This window comes from Corvus moneduloides, chromosome 6 (assembly GCF_009650955.1).
Source record: "Corvus moneduloides isolate bCorMon1 chromosome 6, bCorMon1.pri, whole genome shotgun sequence".
NCBI classification, from domain to species: domain Eukaryota; kingdom Metazoa; phylum Chordata; class Aves; order Passeriformes; family Corvidae; genus Corvus; species Corvus moneduloides.
Window position 1 is genome coordinate 9,406,971 of NC_045481.1, and position 24,571 is coordinate 9,431,541.

General features: G+C 41.0%; 1 protein-coding gene across 2 annotated transcripts in view; it reads right to left on the reverse strand.

Annotated features, from left to right (window-relative positions):
* Window positions 1–218: 218 nt before the first annotated feature.
* Window positions 219–24,571, reverse strand: part of KIF26A (kinesin family member 26A) — a 100,803-nt gene continuing 76,450 nt past the window's right edge. Inside the window, exons 6-16 of one of the 2 annotated variants that reach the window (XM_032111734.1) lie at window positions 15,454–15,663; window positions 13,372–13,465; window positions 12,590–12,852; window positions 12,156–12,339; window positions 11,703–11,862; window positions 9,861–10,023; window positions 5,921–9,305; window positions 2,302–2,492; window positions 1,828–1,848; window positions 1,267–1,417; window positions 571–753 (exon numbers count right to left, since the gene is read on the reverse strand). In XM_032111734.1, the coding sequence (XP_031967625.1) occupies window positions 578–753; window positions 1,267–1,417; window positions 1,828–1,848; window positions 2,302–2,492; window positions 5,921–9,305; window positions 9,861–10,023; window positions 11,703–11,862; window positions 12,156–12,339; window positions 12,590–12,852; window positions 13,372–13,465; window positions 15,454–15,663 (4,998 nt within the window). In that variant the 3' untranslated portion in view covers window positions 571–577. Of the gene's footprint in view, window positions 754–1,266; window positions 1,418–1,827; window positions 1,849–2,301; window positions 2,493–5,920; window positions 9,306–9,860; window positions 10,024–11,702; window positions 11,863–12,155; window positions 12,340–12,589; window positions 12,853–13,371; window positions 13,466–15,453; window positions 15,664–24,571 lie in introns of both variants that reach the window. The other variant, XM_032111735.1, reaches the window with a different exon arrangement.

A 24,571-nucleotide genomic window follows, 5' to 3' on the forward strand; every position in this document is an offset into this window, starting at 1 on the left:
TAAAAATATCTTGAACCCTAACCAAGAAAACAATTATAATACAATTTTAATTCTGCTACATAAAACAGCTTTTCTATGAAACAAGAAGGCAAGTTCAGGTATGAAAACATAATTTACTTATTGCTTTTGCTACAATGTTGTTTGTTTTTTACATTTAGTCATAAATACACTATACAGTATAAAATATTTCATAGGAATACATTTTGTAGTCTGCTTAGGTTTGCTGGCTTTAATTCTAGCACCAAATACAAAAATGAAAATCAAATGAACTTTAAAGGCACTTCCATTTCATGTTTGTTTGTTCGTTAATTAACATCATGGTTTGTACTAAGTTTCTTCACTTCCCTCTGGTAGAAGCAATACTTGATCCTACTTTTATCTTTGTACAGCTCAGGTCACACGTTGAGGCACCAAATGATTTATGAACATTCCCATTCCTCAGCTGTTTCTTTCTCTTACAACATTCATTGTTGCTTTTTAGTCTTCACCCTTCCTCCTTCACTTCCCAGCTACTTTATCCCTTCTTCATGTCAGACGACCCAGCTTCACTTCCTTCAGTCCCTTGAAAAACCTCTCTTCAAACCTCCACTTCCCTCACTCCATCTTGCACATCAGTTATTCCGATATCAAAACACGTCACTATCATGATATGTGACTTGCACAGATTAACACACTGCTCCAGTTCTTCTGTCACTTGTTCCAGTGCCTCCAGGTACTCCTGTGACTCCTTGTCAAGATCAGGATCCACTTCAACTGTCAGACAAAAAAGTACTGAGTAAGAGAAACAGCTCATCGTAAAACATTGTTCTGTCACAAAGGAGCCACTATGGTAAGAGTAAAATTTAATTTCTCTTGAACTAAGCCTTTTTTTTCCCTTTGTTCAGCAGATGCAAAACTCTGCCTTGAGGCTCCAGCTACACACAGCGCGCAGTCTGTGAACACATCTCATGCCTCAGTTTCCCAGCTATAACATGGATATGGACAATTTTTTCCTTCTTTGGAAAGAAGATTAATAAAAGATTATATATTTAATATTAACAAGCACCACAGTGTGTCTCTGCACCATTTTGATGTTCTCTTCTGGTTGGTTTGGATGGTTTTTTTGTTCAAATCACGTATTACAGAAACACAGATTGAGTCATAGAGTATTTTAGGACTCAATTCAGCAAAATATCTTAGCAAGTGATTAAGTTTTTCAGTGGGACTGCTGACATGCCGAAAATCTGTTAGAGGCCGATCATAATGCTGTTTTTGCAAAATACTTACAGTCTTCTTTCCACTTATTTGGATCCATCATCAACCTGCACTTTGTCTCTTCCAACTCTTCCTTCAAAAATTCATGCTTTGCCTTTATTTCTCTGATTCGTTGCTGGCGCCTCTCTAGTATCTTCAGCTTGGTATGGAAATACATCAGACCCTTTTAAGACACAGAAAGGCCATTCCTTGAATTTTCCTGCTGTGAGTTGGCCCATAACAGTCTGACACAAATTGCTCCCAGCTCACTACTCATAAGAGTGAGCAGGTGGGTTGCTTTATCTGGTTGTGGGGTTGGTGGGGTTTTTATGGGTTTTTGGGGGTCTTTTTATTTTAAGTTTACATTAAAGAATTCTCATCTAGAGGAACCACAAACTACATCACTTGAGCATTTGTTGCACTTCTCTGTATTAGCAAACATCTCTTAATGCATTCTGCATTCTGAAATTACTACTGCTTGTAGATAATTTTTTTTTCTAGTAGTGAAAATGATAAACACAGCCCAATTATAGTATCAGAGTTACAGTTAATACTAAAACATATTAATTCTTATTTTCTTAAATGCATTCCTACCTTCTCAACATCCTGGAAAGGCTATTACAAAAGAAATGGGAAAAAGGCATCAGTAGAACATAAAATTCTGGTCTCTAAAATAGAATTAGCTGAAGTGTTTTCCAATTACAAGTAAGTTAAACTCAGTATATCCCTGATTTAATAAAATCCTGCCATTTACATAAACAGTTAATGACCCTATCAGTGAGGGAGGCTGTAAGGTTTTACCAGCCAGGCTAGGATTATGAAGTCTTCTCATAATGTATTAGTTGGTAACTTCCATTTACACCATCAGTCATGTTAGACACAATTAATTTTAGACAGTAACCATTTTCATTTTCTGTGTTAAGGGTACCCCAACATATGAATTGCAAAATTAATAATTATAGTACTTTAATTGCAATCAATTTCCTGAACACCCCTCTGGCATTCAAGCAAGGACTTTGTCTGTATATTGTAATTTAAGTTGTCTACAGTTGTAAAATATGTGCTGACCTCAGTTTCCTCTTGTCTGTGTCGCTGTAATCGTTCCACATCATCAATCTCATAAACTTTAATTTCAAATGGCTCTTTCAAAGTGCCTGGCAAAGGTGGTAGATCAACCCACTGGCCAGTGACACTGGGTTTTCTTCCTAAGGAGGCAGCATCTGGCAACGGAGCAGGAATCAGTCTACGACGCTGGAGACCTAAAATACAGAAAACAAACATTCCTCAGGCTCTAAGAGACGAACGCGCTGCAGAACATACTGCAGTGAATTAAAGAAGGATCTAGGTTCTCAGCATACTTAGGAAGAAATGCTTTTCTTGATCTTTCCTTTTAGTAAAATACCCTCAGGCTGCTAATTGAGTTTACTGCCTTGACAAAGTAGGTTTCACTTGGTTCACAGATGGGAGCAACAGCAGTTCCTCTCCCAAAGCAGATGTCTGAACATCAGTTCTTTATTCTCTCCCTGCAAAAAAATTTTCTGGATTCATTTTTCTTTGGTGGACTACAATGGTATTCATTACCTTGCAAAGGCAATGAGATAGTGAATAATCTAAAACTAATACTGATAATGGCTTATTTATCTAGAAATTTGCAGCTCCCCCAGTTAAAGCCAAGCAAGGCTATCTAAGATCCCTGTCACTGCACTACCTCTTTGCAAAGCTCAAACAGTTCCATCCAGAATTACTACTGCTATTTTAGGGTGCTAAATACCAGCAGTTTTCAGTGACTTTGTGGGATTGAGAGGCATTCAAAAGGCATCAACCGATCTGCAACTTGAGCACCTGTAATGTTAAGATGTATCACGCCTCTGCACCAGCACCCAGAAGCTCAGCACATGACAAAACTCACCAATTCTGGGAACCTTCAATAAAATGCTCCCAGATTTACCAAGAAAATCATACTGCACCACGATGCATCTGTTAGGGTTCAAGTTTCATGAAGCAGAGACTGAGTTATATCCTTCCAAAATGGTGATACTTTTGATTGCAAGAGTTGGGACTCTGGCGTCCAGCTTTTTTTTTTTTTTGTGATATTAAGTCTCTTTCCATTCTCTAAAGGCTGGCCTTTACAGTACATGTGTCAAGGACAAGTATGTCCATAGAGCTGGTCAGGCAACATTAACAAGGCTGTAGTCCAATCCCTAAAAAAAGGAGGTAGGAAGGCCACCAGAAAAAAGCTGAAATGACACACAGTAGCAGTAAGTATAAGCTGGCTTTAGGTGACTGGTGACAATAAATTTAGTACTTAATAGCCTCCTCTTATTAAAAACGAACTCAGAGGCAAGAGTCTTGTTTCTTCTGCTCTTACAAAAGGGAGCACATCAAACAGACAAGGCAGCTCTGCTTGAAGGACAATGCTGCCAAAGTAACTTCTGGGCTGAGACCTCTACAGGAGAGGTAAGTGCATGTTAAGGCTGTCAATTAAGCCCTGTCATGAACTTCAACATGAAATGCACACAAAATCCCAGCAGCCACCCCCAAAGCAACACAACTCCACTGATACCCAAACAGTTACCTGCTTTACATATTGTTAGGAAAAACATCCCTCATTCTTAATTGCATCCTTGCTCATTTCTAAGTAACAAGAACAAAAAGGGAATGTTTTCAAAAGGGGAAGACTTGCTTCTACTTCTACAACACCATTCTCACAACCCCAATCCATCTAGCCTGAAACACCTCTATAGTCCTGTCGGATGAAGCTACGTACTGTAACCCTGATCCTGTAACTGCTTTGGTGACAGGAGATTCCTCTGAGAAGGACACCAAACAGAGGTTAAACACATGCAATAAGCAAGCAAACTTCATCTCCTTCCACTGTACAAGCCAGGGTCAACGTCATTTCTCCAAGAATGAAGTTATAGGATAAGGGGACAGGTTTACAGTGACATATACAGGAGTAGGATCTGTCTTTAAATCAAGAGACTCCAACACAGTCTGGTGTAACGTAAGCTACTCCAAGACTATCTAATAATGTGCAAACATTACAATTATTTTAGAACAATAATGGGTCTGAACCAAACATTTCTCATAAGAAATATCTGACACACTTCCTGGTAAGCCACATTTCATGAATAAAACACATTATCTTCTCAAAGTCTAAAGCACTCCAAAAAAGTAATACATAATTTACTGATATAGAGCAATTACAACTGGAAAAAGAAATAGTTTGTCATTTTTAAAGACCTTATAAGCACTTCCTGGGGCAAAAACAAATACAAATCCATCAGTGGGTAATGCCTTCTCAATATGTGTGCAACTTATACAGCTGTTAATATTGATTTGTAGGAAAGGTTTAAGAGGCTGATATGCTATGGAAAGAGAAGTGCAGAAAATGTTGCACTAAGTTTCCCAAATGATTTATCACTTGCTGAAGCAACTCAGTTGCCTTGACCAGAAAGCACCATGAGATCAGCTTCACTCATTTGGTTCTACTGCCAGAACTGAGCATCATGGGTATCTACAGGGATTGCAGTAATTGCCACTTTGAACCAGAAGTTCAGACTGCATTGCTGATACTAGCTCCTACTATATTTCCAACAGTCAGCATGCCCAGGTTGTTGGAGGGTGCTGCTGGTCACTAACTACATGGCACCGGTTGCCATGGATTCTTTACAATACCCAGGACCTCAACCTAGGTCAGAGAAATTAACACCAATCACATGAGCCAGATTTTGAAGCTGGCTACAAATACACTTGGCTGCAGCTGCACTTACACGAGCACCACCAGCGACAGCAGTAAGGAAAGGCACCAGAGGGAAGAAAAGGGGATCTGGCTCCCATACGCCCACCTTTGCTTGACGTGGTCAGACACAGTGAGCAAGAGTTGCCTCTTCCAAGCAGCTCTCCCAGTCAGTTTCCTACTGCTTATAGTATCCACACATACACCCTGAAATTTCTTAATATAAATACTATTACAGTGCAATACAATAATTTTGCGATTAGCTGGTAGCATTAACCTAGGAGCCGCTGCACCTTACGCACACGCCCTACTGCTCTGCCCCTAAGCCTTACCTTTGGGTAAACTAATGCACATTTAGCAATCCTCATTAATTCACAAACACTCTTCTCACCTCCAGGCCTATTCCTTTGTTTCTAAACCACAGTCCCAGCTGGTGTCTCTGGCATTCCCTCACAGACACCTAGCAGCAGAGCTCCTCCTCTCCTCACTGCCCTTCTCTCACCAGTCTTCCAGGATTACTCACTTGTTCCTCACAAAAACTCATCAGCACTCACCCAGCACCTCACTTTTCCCAACCCACCCATAACACCCTCCTATTTGGGCCACCTGCTGAGGCAAGAAGGAATGTCCCCTATTTGCCGGCAGCCTCCCTGCAAGGGAGGAGGCAGCAGGTGGCTGCCAGCACCCCGGGGCACCCCACACCTCTCCTGCCCTCTCCACCACAGCACCTGTGTCACACCTGCAGCTTTGAAGTAAAATAAATGACAAGTAGCTGCTGTCACAGCAATACACATGCACACACAAGCGCATGCAGTCAGTCCACCTCCCTGCTTTGAGTTCTCTCCAAGCCTCCTCTCTGCTCTGTCAGAGATGCCACATATTGCCTCCACCCTCAGGATGCAGTGGAGCATGAGCAGACACCTGGCCACCTGCCCCTTCATGTCTTACCTGTTGACCGTTTCTTGGGAGATTTAAGGCTCCGCATCCGACCCGGCGATGACATCCCGCTCTCACTCATGGAGTCATGTGCCGAGGAGGCGCTGCCGGTGGCCTCACTGTCCCGGATCATGCTCTCGTAGCCACTGCTGCCCCCACTGTGGTAGAACAGAGCCGTCCTGCCCATGGCTGGCGGCAGCTCCCCGCTCAGGACGCTGCTGTTGTCACTGCCGTGCCCGCTGCTGTAGCGCTGCGGCCGCCGCGGTGCCGTTATCTTGCTGTACGGAGATGGCAGCACCGGCATTTGTGACTTCTCGTCACTGAGGTTGATGCCACTGTCATTGCCACTGTCAGAGTCAGTGGAGCCTCGGAAATGCCCCGCCTTGGCAGAGCCGCCCGACACCAGCTCGTTCACGCGGCTGTTGGCTGCCCTCATGGCCTGCTTGGTGCCCATGATGGTCCCACGGCCGGGTTTGCCGCTGACAGGCTGCACAGAACGGGGGGCTGCCTTCCCACCAGGGGCCATGGCAGAGCCCTTCCCTGTAGGCTGTGCCAGGGACTTCACAGAGGAGCTGAGAGACTTTGACCCACTGGCAGACAGGCCCCGGGTTTTATTCCCACTGGCTTGCACCTTCTGGTTAGTTGTGGGTTTTGCCTGGCTGTTTTTACCAGGCGCAGGGGCCGTGAAGGGCAGTGGTAAACCCACACTGGAAGCAACAGGGGGAACCCCCAGTCTGGGGACAGAACGCCCTGCCCGGCTGTTGCCAGTGCTCCCACTCTCCCTCACCATGCTTGCTTTGGATCCAACTGATGTCAGGCTGTCACACCTCTCCAGAGACATGTGGCTCCCATATCGGTGCACGGTTTCACTCTTCGACGCCTTCACCTTTAAGCTAGATGTCATCTTGGGCAAAGAGTGATCACCTTTCAGGTTCATTCTGCAGCTGACACTTTCACTAAAGTAAGAGCCAGCCTTCAACCGCAAATCTGCTTCATCTTCAGACTTTGGCGTGGCAGCTCTGGCAAAGTCCAGGCCAGAGGCTTTCCCCCCACCATTACCCAGACCAACAGGTTTCTGCTCCAGGCTTGATTTACGTACAGGAGGTGTCGGAGGTGTTGGCCCACCTGGTCTGGGCAACATGGTTGATTTCTGTGGTGCGTTCTTCTTTCCCAGTGACGATTTCAAGCTGCCAGTGGCCAAGGGAGCATCTGAATTCCCTCGGGTCACAGACTCCGGCAAAGTACTGTTAGCGTGTGACACTGGCATCACTCCCAGTGTGGTGGCTCCTCTCTTCAGCTGTGGCATCTTCATCACAGCTTCTGACTTCTTTGCAGCTCCGCTAGAGGATTTGCAGGCCATTTCACAACCATCCACAACCCTCTGCGAACAGGCAAGCATAGTCTGTGACTTTGTTGGCCTGGATGCTGTGCCAAAACACTGGGCAGCTTTTTCTGGCTGCTTCTCAGTACCAAACGTGTGAGGTTTTGGAGACAGCAGCAAGTCTGCAGGTTTTGCTTCCAAGTGATAATCAGTGCGTAACAGCCAAGGATCTTCAAACATACCATGTGGATTCTGCAGCTCTTTATAGCTGAGGACAGTATTATTGTGGACTGGAGAAGAGGTAGTTTTTGTTTTCCTAGGAAGACTAGAATGTATTGTTTCTATCACAGGCGCATCACGAGAATTACTAAATTTAATTTTTACTGGCTGATCAGTGACACAAAAAGCACTTTTTATCTGAGATGCTTTGGTAGTTTCAGAGGTTTGAGGGCTTTTGCTGATGCCTGAGGAAAGCTTGCTGGAACTCAAGCTCTCACTCTCCAGCTCAGAGAAGCAAAATCCACTGTCATTCAGAGCACTTTTCAGGGGGACGCATAAATGGGATGAGTCCAAGCTGAAGGATTCCTCGGACTTATTACAGTTGTAAGATGACTGTGCGACAAAACTGTCACTAGACTGGGCTCCATCACTTTCAATTGTACAAATGCTGACTTCACTAAGCCATGAACTGATGGAGGAACGTCTGCTGCTGGTAAAGGGATCCTTAGCAAAGGGCACAACAATATCAATATTTACACCAGTAGAAGTCTCCTGTGAGGTATAAGCATCAAACTCATCATTTATGCTGCTAATAATACTGACCGGCCTTGAACCCGAGGCAAGGGCCTGAAGGGAGCAGTCACTGTTAAAGCTAATGATACTGGAAGGTCTCCCATTATCCATAATTCCACTAATAGAGAGCTCTTCCACCACTGTGAAAACAAGCTCATCCTCTCCATTCAGCTCAACAGGCTGCTGCAAAGTCACTGTGGTGGTCAGTATATCCCGATCAAAACATTTCCCTCTGAATGCTGACCTGAAGCTGTGTACCTCTATTGCACCTGACTGACTCTGGGTGCTGCTACCAACCAGGAATGTGCTTCCTACAAGGTTTTGCTCAGGTTTGTTTCCCATCTGTTTGCTCATTCCCACAGGAGGAGTACGAACTGCATTGCTATTGTCCAGCTCCAAATTCTCAGCTTTGGAGCTTGGGGAGTGTTCTCTCTGCTGTGGAGGGGGAGGTGCTGGGCTTGGCAGGGATCTCTTCACGTACAAGGACTTCTCCTTAGTGACACAGTCAGCTGTGGCCTTATTCTGCTCTGGATTCCTTGAAGGGCTACACCTTGAAGTCTGCAGGGAATCAGTGATTGTCTCTCTCTCCCCCTCCAGGACAGAGTCTGTTATTTTGTTGTCAGCTCTGCTCTGCAGCTTGGAAAGCTCTGCTTTCAGGTGAGGAGTGCTATTTTCTTGGCAGTTGCCATTGCCACCCCTTGGTGCAACAGCCTGGAAAGGAAGGTTATGTCCTTTTTTGGGAGATGCAGTTTCTTGTGGAATCGATTTCTTAAATCCTCCAGAAGGAGAGGATATTTTTTCCTTTATCAACTTAGACTGTGCATTTTCTGTACTTCCAGGAACAGTACTACAATTGGACCCAACAGAGATTTCTCCACAAGCAAATTTCATGGGTTCCTCACTTCCATCAATGCACTCTAACCTTTCTTGCAGTTCAGCAAAAGTGTTGCATTTAAAATGGTCCTTGTCAGAGCTCCTACAAAGAGCAGAATTGTCTTTATTTCTCTTCTTATTTAGGGACGGGACAATGGGAACAAACTCTGGCGGACCTTCATTATCTGTCAATTCCCTGTCGGACAAAGCTGCACCATTGGGACCAACATAGATGACAGTATCACAAGACTGTTCACTGCTGGAGGAATAATCAGGATCACTGGATATATTCAGGACAGGAAGGTCAGGGTCAAGGGCAACAGTTCGTGGGTGGAATGGTCGCAAATGGGGAGGTCTCCGGACATGTCCTTCTTCACACGAACTCTCTCCTCCAGACGAGCTGGATGCATACTACAAATGACAAGTAAGGGAAAAGTTATTAGCATTAATTGATAAGTAAGTATATACATGTACAGTAATTGATTAAAAGGTCAGGCTTGCAATATACTCTGTGCTTTGTGTATACTATCACAACTACATCTAGTGGTAAAATATTACAGGGGAGGGTAAATTAAAATAACACACTACACAGATTTTACTGTATTAGTAATAATATAACAATCATACCTTTTCAGGCAATTTCCATTAAATATTATGCATTGTCTTTCTCCTCAATAGTTTTCTGTTCCTCCTCTATTGATTTTATTAATACTGATAGAAGCTTTTGAGTTAGTTTGACATGTAAGCAAAGAAAGAATACGTGTTTGAAACAAAAAGAAGGGTATTTCAGGATTAAGGACTGGGGGCAGGATGATGGCTCAGTGCCAAGTCATTTTTCAGTTCCTCTCCTGAGCTTTTATGCATTTTGTATTACTTCCTACCATCGAGAAATCCCATGTTCCCCTACCGAGAGGTTAGAAAAACTCATTTTCAAATGAATTAATTTCTGCTTGTTTGTGAACCAACCTTGGATTTCTTCTTTCTCATGCGGTGGATTCGCGACGCGAGCTGAACAGTGGTGAGAGTCTCTGCGTAATTGGCTGGGGAGTCAGAAATGTGCGCAATCATAGTAGTCCTGCAGTTGATGTTCCCAAGTGATTCCCTCAACAACATTGTCAACTTGTTGTCCCTGTGCAAAAAAATGAGAACACCAGGAATATTTAAAGAAATCACCACCTTTTTTTGCAGAATTTTACACCACAAGCTGTGCTTTCACTCTCAGGCATATATGGTACATGAAGATAAGAAATAGGCTCCTGTTATTGACACTTAAAATGTGTCTAAATGTACACATACCAAGTTACCAATATTTTAATTTATCTGCCTGGGTATTTACAGTATGAGAACTCATTTTATTGCTTAGAAAATTGTAACCAATTGACTGATAACTAGTTATCTCAGGTTTACATCGTACTACACAAATAAAGCTCATGAGTGCTGTATTTTTCGCTGAACAGACTTAGTACCTGGATAGTTACACTCTGTGAGCTCTGTGCAAACACTTTTAATACTAAATAAAAGAAGTCAGCAGGAATGGTAAGAAATCTCTGAACAGATATAACAATGTTAGATACCAGAAATGTAAGTGTCACCCCAACTAATCTACTTTCCATTCTGCCACCTGTGGTCTGCTCTGACATAGCAGAAGGGAAGCAGAACTTCTCTCTGGAGGCTTTCCTGGTGACGCAAATCCTCCACTGTGGACAGTAAAGCTGACAAGACAAGTTACATTTTGTCCTCCACTGGTCTCCAGGACATCTTTCCCCGCGGTTCCATGCTTCCTACTGCCCCCCTGAGCTGGTCCAACATGAGGGAACTCCTGTCACATCTGGTCACTAAACCACAGTAGGTGACAAAGTTAAGGATCTGCCCTTCCCTATTCTAACCCATACATCCTCTACTCCATACAAAACCTAGCAACTAGCCTGAGGAAAATATCTCTCTGCCTAATACAGAGAGAAAAAAACACCTGTTTGAGATGCATCACTAGATAAATATGTGAAACGACATGATTGATAACAACAGCACGAAGTTATAATGCTTTAACAAGCAGCTTTTAACAAGCAGCAATTAAATTTAAGGACTGAAGGCCAAGTTCTGGTAAGGGTGATTACAATATGGCTGTTGTCTGTAAGTTGGGCTCCCCACAGGTGCGTTTGACACAAAATTATTGTCGGAGACACCCCACAAAGGAACACACCTAAACATTTGCTTCTGTTAAACTAATGTGCAACATGGTGGTCTTCTTTTTTTTAATTGAAAAGATGTATCATCCAAAAAGACATACAGAAATAACAACCTTTGATGATCATACTTGATCAACACTCAAATATTTTCCAAAATTTCAATACAATTTTTACATTTGCAAAAAGAAGAGAAAATCTATCAAATCTGGGTTGAATTATTCACTAATGTAGAGCTGGCTGCAATCAGCCAAAAATTCCATATCCAGGAAACAAAGAGAGAGAAGGAAAGAAAACATCTTAGCCATTTTCCCTCACTTTCTTTAACAATCAAACCCTCCCCAGCACTTCACCTAACTTCAGTATATACCATTATACCATTTTTGGCCATGTAACTAAGAATTTCATGTTACTTGAACATTTAAAAACCTGTGTGTGTGTTAATATGGACAAGTAGATGAACAGATACATGTACCTGTAGGAGCGACACTAAAAGAAGACAGACCCTTCTCTGACAGAACTGCCTTTAACTTCACCTTAGGGAAAGAGTAAATTGTTGATGCAATCCATTTCTCAGGTAACACCACCCACAAATTTAAGATAATGCAGACAAGAATTCACTTACTTATATGGCACATGCTTAGCACCATTAATTAAGGCCAAAATTACATTGCCCAGGGCAGAGAGAGACAGACACAGAGAGCCTCCTCCATCTCGGCTCTTGCTCAGCACTTTTTCACAGCTCCCTAGATCAATGAGATGCAAACGACTGCGTCCTCCAGACACTAAAACAAAAAGGGGAAAAACAGTTGTACATCACGTTCTTGCATGGACTCAAGCCAAACCTGGTATTCAAAAGGCATTCAAATGAAGAGAATAATGAATACAGCATGGGATAATGACCAAATAAATATTTAATTGTAAGGAAACCAGATATTAGTCACAGCTACAAAAGTTAAAGGTGACTCAACTGGCTTGAGAGTTCATTTTTTCTTTTTAAGTTAATTGCAATTTATTATTAAAACTAATGCAAGACCACATCATTTAGAAATAAACAGTATGGTAAGAACATTCATACTTCCTCCTTTGCCACTCTTCTCCATGCGATACTGGTATATGTGAAGAGTAAAGAGCATGTGTGAATTCCTCCTATCTTCCTCCTCACATTCAGGCTTGCTGGTGCTTCTGGCAGCAATTGCAGCATCAAGGAAAAAGGCAGCTTTCTCTGCTGTCGGGGCCCTTAGCTCACTTTGGTTTTGAAGCTTGAATATAAACAAGAAAATGACTAATTAGCACAGGGGCATTTTTTTTATTATTTCTTGTTGAACTGGCTAAATCTCCAGGGCACTAAGAGAAACAAATATGTACACCATGGGAGAAGGGCTTATAAATTAAAAGCAATAAATTTTTTTTACTGGCTTAAAAGTTGTCATAACTGTTGTCAGATAAAAGGAAATAAAAAGTAGAAGAAAGTCAGGCTCAGAAAAATCTATGTTGTGATATTCATTATACCTGGGTTCCACATATTGGATCTTCTCTCAGATAAACCCCAGGAGACTGGCCATCCTGAAGGCTGCCAGTGGCTACTTCAGCTAACAAATCTTTAAGGTTTTCATCTTTGCCACTGATCTCCACAGCAGATACTCTGATAGAGAAACGAGTTCCAGTTTTTTCTTTACGTTCATTGATCAATTTGAAGAGCCAAGAAATTGCACAGGGGATGATACCAAGGCTTTGTGTGGAGTTATCTTTCCCAATCATGGTAAAAGATTTTCCTAGAATGAAAAGACAAACATAAACACAATTAACCTTTCTTGTACAAGACTGTGAGTCTTCATATTGCCACCTGGTATCACCACTGTACATTACATGTAATGCCACCCTATATCACCACTGTACATTACATGTAATGCCATATGCTGCACAGATAAGGGAAAGAACAGATGCAAAAATTCAAACTATGTAATTAATAATCCATTACTATTTATTCAACTAGGCTTGCAAGTTTTGTAAGCCAGACTCACAGCAAATTAATGTTAAAAACATCTCTGATCTTTTGATTTTCATCACAATGCACCTACATAAACTTGCTCTTAAATAAGTTAATCCGATGCTACATGTTACCTTTTCAAATTAAAACTTACAGTGTAGAAATAAACTGTTATAAGTTTGCAAAGCTAATTAAAAAGAAATTCTAATCTATTCATATACTCCAGGTTTATTGTTCCAGGAGCTGACAGCATGTAATTACCAGACTGACATAGTAATTAACGGTAACGAATTTGGGAACTCACCAAGCTTGACATGACCAAAGCAAAATATGCAACCATCTGCACCATTCACAACAGACTGGATTACTTCTGCTACTGTTCCAGAGCATACCTCAGCCTGAAAGAAAAATTGGAGACAAATAAGTGAAAGAGCATATACTGCTGTGGTTTTTACTATTCATCTGTAATGAAATGAATGACTCAATATTTTTGAGGTACAATATTCTCCCCATTTTGATGGCATCAGTCCTATTATTTTAGTAACTATGCTATCTTAAAAAATAAAATATGCTACTACAGCCTAAAATAGTTTTCAATTCTATTAAACCTATTCTCTTGGAATATTGATTCTATGACTAATGTAGCAAACTGAATGCTATCCAACCAGGCTTCCTGCTGATATAATAGCTTAGCCAAGGCTATTCAGTAATAGTAGCAACTCCACTGAAATTAAGCTACTCAGGAGTGCTCCCAGGAATTAAAAAGACATCCATAGTGGAGAAAATGCATTAAGATCCCTGAATAAGATTTCATAGTATCACATTTTCCTCTTTTAGCGGAAACATCATCATCAATAAAGAGAACTTGCTAAAATACTTGATTGTGCTAAAACCAGTTTATCCACATCAGGGAAGGTTTCAAATACACAATAAGATGATCTATTAAGTACAGCAACTGGGGGCAGGGGAGGGGGCTGCTGTAAATATGTAACTCCAGTGAAATGATAAGGCTTTGTTTGCAGGTGCATGGCAGCAAGCTTGCCTCCAGCAATGCCGCCTGCACAGAAGGGGCTGCACTGGCCAACGTCACCCAAAAACACTACAACAGGCCATACAACAGGCCCTCTACAAGGAACTGAAGAGTCATCCCAAACCAGGGGTCAACAGCCTGAAGGACTGGTGCCAAAACCAGCAGACAAGCAGGCTGTGACCAGCCACCTTGCAGCAAGGCTGGCAGCACAAGCAAGAAAACCTCACTTCCAGTTCTGGACTAATGTTGAGATCACTGTTGCGTATTTCTGCACAAAGACCCTGTTTGAACATATGCAGGATCCTAAAAACAGCTTTCAGATGTGGTTACCTTTGCTTTAGGCACTGATGTGTGTGGCAAGTTATCCTCTATCTTTAGTGCTTGGCTAGAACTTAGACTTCATAGATATTTTCCTATCTATAATCTAGGATCCAAAAAATTAAACAAAACCCTAGGAGAAGATCTGAGGAGGGGCTTATGAACTAGACCTTGTCATATTTTCTCAGCATTCATAGACTATTTTCACCTTGGATGCTTTGTGCTGCATTTTTCACCCTAATTTTTTTTTTTCCGCAGCTCAGACTTGGTGTAGTTCTTCAAATGCTGTTGAATTAGTTCTTCTTTTTAAAGCTGTTCTAGGATTTTATTTTCTGAACCAAAGATTTTTCTCAGGAATTATCAGGTGTCCATGAGTACAACCTCACTGAATATACTGCAGACCCCAACCCTCTCGAAGACCAGCCATCCTGTCTGTGTAGCAGATTTCAGGTCTGGGGCTACTAATGAATCAATGCTCCCTTTTGGAGGCCAAAAGAAAAATATGCATCACCATCAACACAACCATCAATATAAAATAATCAGTCAAAACCACAGCACAAACAAACTGGAAAAGGTGCAGATAAAATAAAAGTTCCCTGTTCCAGTAAAACAATCCGAAGGCATTAGCTTTATCTTTCCTCCTAACAGCATTTAGTTTAACATTATTAAAGTACATGTTTATTTCCCATTGAAAGCTGTGGGGAAGGACTTTATTTCAGTACCATCAAATGGGTTAAAACGTAGCTGGATGGAAAACTGGATTTCAAACTGGCTGTGTGTCTTTCTCTCATAAGAGAATACACAAGAAGGTAATTTCGTCAGCAAATCCATCTCCCCAGCTATTATTCCTTAATTTTACATCTCAACTAAACAGAAGATGTAAGAATTTACACACTTGTCTATTAATTACCATGTTTTTTCCAGGCATTAAGGCAACTCATTCAAATAAAATTCCCCAGAAACAGAAGGAACTCTTCAGGCTATCAAATGCAGTGGCCATGAGAACACTTAGGAGGTTTATGTGAGTGACTCCAGTACCTGTGAAGCATCCTGGGGGAAAACTGCATCAAAGGCAAACATCTTTGGGACAGCAACAACACCTCTTCTGTGACCTGCATTGGAAGGCCCAGTCGCTGCTGGATCATAAAATGTGATTTGCTTTTTTCGTGGGTCTACCTTTAGGAAGGACATGGATTCAGACGTTTCGTGTGCTCCTTGAGAGGAACAAATCCTTACCATCACTTTCACCTGCAAGAATTCAGAAGAAAGCAACAACTTGGGTTCCCAGCTACAGATAAACACATGCAAAACATTCCTCCCAAACCCACTCCCCTTCCCATGATGTGTTTGTTTGTAATGTTTAGGTGTGTCAGAACAACCGTGGGACAAAAACAGAGCCAGATTTTCCAGCCTGGGGTCTTCACTGAACTCATTAGGTTTTAAAGGTGCACTTTGTCTCTGCAGCTGACACTGTTCCAGTTTTACCAACTCAATTTATAAATGTCTGATCTGCAAGCATGATCCACTGTAGGTGTAACACAATGCCAAAGAAAAGAAAATTCTGGTCTCCTGCCTTTCAACTACTTAGTGTGACCAAAAGGACACTTTGAATACCAGTCTGAGTAACACAAGGCTCAGACAGCTACTGCGCTTGAAACAAATCTAAAAACTTTCTCATTCATAATATTCTAATAAAAAGGTGTTTCTCTTACAACTGTCCCAGGCAGTTGCCTTTATGCTGTCATTGCTAGGCTCTTCAGTAGTTAGTTGCAGATTTAATGGGAAAAAAAAAAAAAGAAGGAAAAAAAAAACCCAAACCACAAACCACTAAAAGGTCAAAAAGCTTGAAAAGAAACCACTCACAGGCACATTTCTATTGCAGCACTACAAATCATGACATCCTACACACAGGATTTTAAGACAGTATCTTTAGAAAGCTCCAACATGTTAGCTGTGGTTTCCAAAGCAGCTTCTGGGAGCCAAGTGACTGGGTTTCAGAAAATTCAGCAACAGTTGCACACCTGCTTCTTTTAAGCTTCCTGGAAAACACACTCTTACTTTAAAAACCTGTGAAATACTACCTCACACCCACTTACAACCATTTATCCTTATGAAATGCTCCCACATCAGAGCCAGCATGTTTTATACACCTTGCACTGAAGTAAATTACTATTACAGGTGCAACTTCAACTCTGAACTGCCCAGCAGATCAAACTGCAGAGAAAAGCAATGTTCAGTCAGAATTACTTTTTCCACAGTGTATGAAATGTTTCAATAACAAGCTGAACAACAGTATAATCTCCTTATCCAACTACCAGACAACTCTCACAGCACCAGTTAACCAGGTGGTTGAAGAGCCTCTATGGCTGTGATACACCACAGCAAATTTACATTTGCACTGTCCACAGCACCCATCAGCACCTTCAGCTTCTCCAACACTGCTACTTGAGCCATGAACACCCACCCCTGTTAAAGCACATAACATTAGTGGTGGGTTTGGCAGTTGGACTTGATCTTGAAGATCCTGCCCAACCTAGACAATTCTATGGTTCTTTGAGACAGGCTCACTTTTAGCCCTGAGCTGGATATTGCATGTGGAAGCTGGGTTCAAAAGCACTTGTCTCTGATAAAGAAAGATTCTCCATTTCAGTAAGTCTTTTGCTTAAATCTGCCAAGTGTCTGTAAGGATTTGCTTAAAATGATGTAAGTACATCATTTTGAGAACATTATGTCATTAAAACAGCGTGCACTTATTCCATGGACACATTCTTTGTGTCTACCAAAAAAATGGGCTTTGCAGTCAGCACTTGCTTGTCACTTCTGTATTCAGAGAAATACTGGCAAAGGAAGAACCAAAGCTGAAAACCTACTTCAGCAAAGCACAGCACGTGAAATGTAGGCAACACGCAGAGACCAGAGCAGGCTGAGCCACCCTCAGGGACTGCCCCTCATTCCAGACAAGATGAAAAGGTGACACAGACACATCTGCACCCAGTGTGTGCAGTGAAATGCAGTGCCCAAGCCAGGATTATCCACAGCAGATGTGGGAGCAGCAGGAAGCACCATGCTGAACTGTCCCTGCCTTTATCAGCTGGGAAGGGCAGGTAATTTGAACATTTAAGTTCTCAACTGTTCCATTCTTCCATCTCCTCCTCTCTACAGGGGCTAAGCTGCACACAGGCACCTCTACACAACTCCTCAAGTACCCTCAAAGGAAATATTTTCCACAAAGCAGCTCTAAAAGCTCTTCCCCAACATTTTTTCCAAACAAAGAGGTTAAGAAACGACCAACCCTTCCCATAAACACTGCAGGAGGCTCCACCAAACATAGCAGCTAATTCTTCCACCTATTGACTCAAGCAGTCCCCTGATTCAACACTTTCTTTTCTTTTGCCTTTCAGGGTTATATAAATATGAAAATACAGTCCCAGGAAACAAGCAAACCTTAGAATAAATGAAACAGCTGCCTCAAAAGCAAAGTGCATCAGAGGTGACACACTCAAGGCTGTTTCCCCATAAAAGCTGCATGAAGCCAGCTTTGTGTATTAGCCTGCTAGCTCAACCTTGACACGCTACTGAGGTGCTCATAAAAAATAACCTCCCTCAGGGGAAAAAAAAAAAAAAAAAAAAAAAAAACCAAAACCTAAATATACAAATATATGTAAGTATAAATGCCCACTTCAGGGTCACTTGATTAAAATGAATTTTAAAATATATGCTGTTTTCAAAGCACTTATCTAAACAGTCCTTCCTGTTCTCTCTTCCACCTATTATTAGATTATAGCAGCCAGAGCTTGGATAAGAGGAAAACTGGTTTGCTCCTGACTTAAACAGCAAGTTACCTCCATCAGAGCATTGCTCCTCCTAAACACAATGATGGCTTCAGCCACAGAAAATCCTTGTGTGAAAAACTAGCTTTTTAAGACCACCTCTCTGAATCAGAAACATACTAAAACAGCTTTCCATGATGAATCAGATCCCAAACTTAACAGGTCTCAAGGGTCATCTTAATTTTTACAGTGGAAGTGAGCTTTCAAGACAAATGGGATGGGGGAGAGAAAAGCAGCTTGAGGGAGTTCCTCTTTTAGTGTTTTGTGTATAAAAGCTGATTTTAGAGTAGAAAAACACTGATTTCACATTTAGTTTCCCCGCCCACTAAATATATCTGTAAGTGGTATCTATCAGTAATTGTAGCGTTATAATGTGTCACACTCACTCATGATGCTGAGCCAGACTGATTTCACTCAGAAATAAAGCAGAAATGCTCATGGAAGTACCATCAAGCACAAAGATCACTCAAACATGTCCCTTCACAAGAGCAAAACCTAAGAGCAGGCAGATCCTGGGTGCACGCACATGCTTCTGTGGGTATAAAGGAAAGGTTTGGTGTAATACTGTTTATTCTTCTCATAGTTCCTGCATGCCTGTGGTTGAGGACCAATCTTAAGTGACAGGTTTATATTCTCATCTCTGAAGTTCATCCCAGTATTCTTCTGGAGTTAATACTGCAGGAAAACAGGGTCGTATGAGTACTATAGAGCCAGCATGGCTCTTGCCTCAAGGATCAATTGAACTGCAGCTTCTCCTGGGTCTCTTTATCTAGTTCTCACACACAAGGCATGCTCACCTGTAGAGACAGCAATACGTGGTGCAGGAAATCATCCAGAAACAAGGGCTTGCAGGGAGGGGAGGATTCAGGATAACACGGGGCCTGTAAATCTGAAAGTAACTTTGGCCCATAACTAGGGAGAAAATCATCAATGACTGCACTGTAATGCTTTATTTGCTTATGAAAATGAATTACTAGAATTAAGTGCAATTAATTTCAGGCCCATTCAGGATCACCCTTCGTGGGCAATTATTCCACAATATGTCCAGCCTTCTGGGGTCAGCTCTAACTGCAGCGGTACCAGCTACTGCTAACATTTTTACAAAGCAAGGAAACACAAGAAAAGCAATTTAGAGGAGAATGAATGAAGAAATGGAAGAATAAAGGAAAAAGAATAGGTTGGGGGGGCGGGAATTGAAGAGAGGACTGGGGGTGAATGGAGAGAGAGAGAGAGAACACAAAAAAGAAAAGACAATACAAATTTGGTGATTTCAGAAAAGTCATCTCAGGCTCAGGGCACTCCACCACTTTTAGATTCCTTAAGGAGAGCTAAGACAGACATCCATCCTGAGATGGGAATGACCCTTTTTGCTAAAAGTAGGTATCATTACTACCTTTTTTCCCCCTTTGTTGTTTTTTCTTCAATGCAGAGAACGATTCAAAGTAAAAGAATTACAAGTGGAAGTTTATAATTATGAAGGATGTAAGACCTTGTACATAGACATTCATGCAGGCATTGAATACTGGATAGAGGCTCTATTTTAATGAGGATGTTGATAGAAAAAGAGGCTAGGTTTGTATTTGAGTTCAATTTCTGCAAATAAAAATAAAAGAAACATAAATATCACAATATTTGCACATCATTAACATTTTTCTCAGTGCCTGAAGACAGCCTAAATCATAGAAATAACTGAAGCATCTCATTAATTAACTGACTGATCTGGTGGGTTTTGTACACTGGGGGTTCACACTGCATTACTGAACTTTTCCAAATTCGTGTTTCTGCAGAAACCAGGAGGTCAGCAGAATTGCTGAAGGAAATCCTATTAAAATCAAAAGTGCTTGGGAAAAGAAGATGGCAAATGTATCTTGAATATGTCATTATAAGATAAAGAATTAAAAAAAAATAAATAAACAAGCACCTAATTTGGAAAACCTCTAGAAATGGGTGGCATAAGGTCAGAGGCCCCTCACCCAGCACAACAATGGCTGTAATTTTAACCTACACTGGCAAGGGTGAGAGAGTTTCAGAGCTGTCTTGAGACGACCTTATGATGTGTATCCCACATTGCTGCCTATGCCCAGAAATTAATTTTGTGCCTTTCTATGCCTCTAAACTGAGCCTGAGAGGGGGAAGGAAAACTGAGAAAAACTTTTTCAAGGAATTTTTTTTTTTTAAGTCTATCTGTCAGCTTACAGTGGATGTCAGGACAAAGAAAGGCAACAAAAGAAAACAGCCACTAGAATTCATTTGCTCTAGCTATGCGAGGGCAAACCTAAGGGATAGATGCTGAAGCATAAAAACAAAAATCACACCAGTTTTATGTAAACACGCGGGATTTTAAGGAGACAAATTGGCAAAAGGGCAGATTTCCAAAAAAAAAAAAAAAAAGGGGGAAAAAGAAAAGTCTTCTGTGGGGAAGACAAGGCTGTGTGGAGGACTCTGGGGACAAACCCCATTATTTTTAGAAACATGACATCACTAGAGAATCACAGGTCCACTCAAATATCAGTAACCTGCTGGAGTCCTGAGACAAAACTCTAGACCTTGAGATCTTTAACCTTTATGGAAGTCAAATCTAGATGTATATTTAACAATTTTCACCTGAACACTAAAATATCTCAGAAACTCAGGGATGTACATCCTGGCTCGTAGCAGCCCTTCCTCCCCTTGCAGCCCTCCTCCTCCTCCTTTGATACTGGCTTCCCCAGTTCACACCAAAGGGTCACAAGGAGAGACCTTCTGCCCCACGGTCACGTCGCAGCCACTGTTCCCATGCTGAGACCTTCTCCAGCATTGCCAATCCCATGTGACCCCTTGGTGTGGGCTTGTAACTTCCAGATCTCCCCAAGATACTGAACCAGCTGGAGTTGAGGAGAACAGGACAGAGGAGTGACAGCAACCAAAATAATGGGCTGGCTTCAGGGCTCATCAACACAGTGCAGAGCATCTGGTCAGTGCCAGAAAGCAGGTCTGGAAAAAGCAAAAGACAGACCAAAAATCTGTGAAACCCAAAACCTGAAGTAACTCTCTGACAGCTGAAGGTGAGACTGATGGTCACAACTAGCAATTTTATCTAATAAGGCCCATATATTTTGGATCTGAATTGAATGAAACTATCACAAAGCTGCACGTTAAAGAACTCCTCCAAGATCAGTGAGGCATGCCTTGTCCCAGAAAAAAAATCATGTCCAAGGCTGAATTTGCAGAGAAAAGAACCAGTGATCAACAAAAGACAATGACACAATCCTACATAATTTAAGACAGAAACAGCCAGGAGATTGACAATCAGGTTCTCATAGATTATTATCCCATAATCAAGAGAGATGGAAAGGCTTTAAACTCTGACACCAGAGAAAGGGGAAGGACCATCTGACACTTAAAGAACCAGATAATTTGAATTCTGTTCTTAAGACTGTCACAGACCTCTACCACATTTCAGACAACAAATACAAAAAATTTTACACACACATACACACACACACACATATATATATGTATCTTGCAAAATTGGTCATTCATCTTTCAGTGAAGGGTGCCAAACACTCTACATGGTTTAATTAGGGGCAGACATGTAGACACAGAAGACTCCAGTAATTCACTAGGTAATGACTAGCTCCATGGCATTTTGAATGTTGAGGAAATTAGGATCCTAACCCAGCCAAGTATGTTAGCACAGGCATAACTGTAACATATGGTACCTCCTTTGAAATCAATGGATGTGCAGTGTTTATGTTTTTGTAGTGATGCTTTGTTAGCATCTGATGCTTACATAGTTGTCAAGTTTCATATTAGACATAATGAGAAGGAAAAAAATAAAAGGAATGGATTAAAAAGCATGTAAAATTTTTAAATACATGTGCTCAAGCCTTTTTTACTAAAATAAATTCTTACTTTATCTGTCTGCATTTTGGGAAGGTGCTGGCACTATACTGGAATCCATTTTAAAAATGCTGGTCATATTCTGCATTACAGCAGTATCATAATCCCTAAATGAACAAGCTATTTGGTCTTTAGCAATAAATGTCATTATAACAAATTTGAATGGACACTAAATATTCCCTAGAAACATGCATCCTTGACAGGCATCGTGCAGCCAGGAAGTTAATTTTGTCCAATGTTCACAAAATGGCGTGTAACAGCAGGTTAATTAAATAACTATGTTTAGACATCCACCATTCCGAACTAAGATTTCTCACCAAGAAATTACAAAGAATTCACAATCCATTGAATAAAGACCATTTTCCAATGAAATCACTTATTTTTCAACTACAGTGTAAATCAAATTACAAAAGTCCTAGTTCAGAGCCAATATTTTTCATGGATTTAATTGTAACTGACAGATAAATAACCCTTGCTAAATTGGTTTACCGTGGGTAGCTCTTACAAGCTTTTCATATACTGCCACTACCAGTGGATGGCAAATTTATATGCAAAATTGCCACTCTACCATAGACTATCTAGCTCCCCTGGGAGAACCTGAAAAAAAAGAAAAATTAAAATCTCTTCTATATTGTACTCTGCTAAAGGAGAATTAATTCTGTACACTCAGAAAACATGCAGAAAAACTATTCCATTTTTTCAAGGTGAAAATAAAGTACAAGAACTTCTGTATTTTTATCTCACTTTTCCACATTCTTGTCTAAGCAGTTCAAGGCATTTTGGCAGGGATGCCAGTACCTTGGATGATACAGTTCTACCTACATCAATAGGCAAGTACTTACTGTGACACATGACTTATATCAGAAATAACGCTTCAGTCATTAGGGAACGAGGAGCAGTAAAAATGACAAAATTAAGTACCTATTTGTTATCCGTCATCAAACCATTGTAAGAACCAGTGAATGGGACACACAGCATGCTTAAGAAAACCCTGCATGATCAGTAAATCATACTGCAGTATCTCAGCGATGGCTTGGTAAAGCATAAATGAAAGTAAATGTCTAAAACTCATAAATGGAGAGCAGTATGCATATACCTGTCCAAGAAACATGTCTGACAATTCAGGTTGTCTTTAAATGCTCCACTTCAATTGTCTCACATAGGAGGATTCTGTCATCCTAACATAAAAAAAATTGACAGAATCCTTGGAAGAGACAAGCACTTATAGTTGCTGTTATAAGTGATGCAGTATTATAAAGAATGAGCTGAATAGAACCCCAGAAAATAACATTTTGCATGAAAAAGGCTTCCCACCATGCTAAAGAAAAATAGCACATTAGAATGCTACACAGCAGCCACTGTAAAAAGGATGTCTTTCTTAATACCACAATATGATAAATTATCTTAAGTAGCACATTAATGTCAGAAATTGAGCATAATCTAACTTCTTTCCAGTGACAATATTAAATGGCTTTCAGACGTCTTTCCTACTATTCTGACATTAAATTTAATAACACCCAGAGAGACCACAAAAATGATTCAGTTACAAGAATCATAGTGCACTGGATCACTGCCTTTTAAGTGGGATTCAACTAAATGGTTTGGACTCTGATGCTTTTGGCACATTCAAGAGAAAGGTACGAGTTTTGCTACGTAACATTTATCAGTAGTGAGCACATTCCTTTCAGTATCCAGTTTGAACTGATAGTGGCATCTTTCTTTGTGCATGAGTTTGATTACTGTTGATTATATGAAACATAGGTCCCAGGCAGACCTACTGTTCTAAATTGTTGTCTTTTTTTTTTTTAAAAAAAAAACTTTCCCCTGTTGGTATTCCTGAGTATTGACAACCCCAGAAAGCACCTATGAGAGTGTGTAACATTTTGCAATCTTACTAAACAAAATTAAGCAAACGGCTTAATTAAAGATTTGTATCATAGGACAAGTCCACATACTGCTGCTGAAATTATTACAAGCAGAAAAATTGGTATTTCTGAAATGCAAAAGAAATTAGTAAGACATTTATTTTCCACCTTTCAGAAGAATACTTAAAACAGTGAGAAATTATAAATACAAATTGCAGAAGATATGTAAGGGCTCTCTGCTGAAGTCTCTAATAACAAATGTATTCAACCATAAAAGCCATATATCAATTTCACTGCAGAAGAACTGGATGATATACATGGAGATGATGATGTGAAATTAAGAATAAATTTACATCTTGGGCTCAAATAATCAATAACTGAGTGCAAGTGAGAGAAGTGGCCATCACGATCTCTCCACACTCCTGCCTCGCCCAGCAATGCTCACAATACACAGTAACTGCATTTGCTGTCGTCATGCAGCTTATGAAAGGCAAGAACTCAAGCCTCTTCCTTTCCCCAAATGTCTGTTGTGCTCAAACATTCAAGACAAGGTCCCACAACCAGTGGCAGGACCTGTTC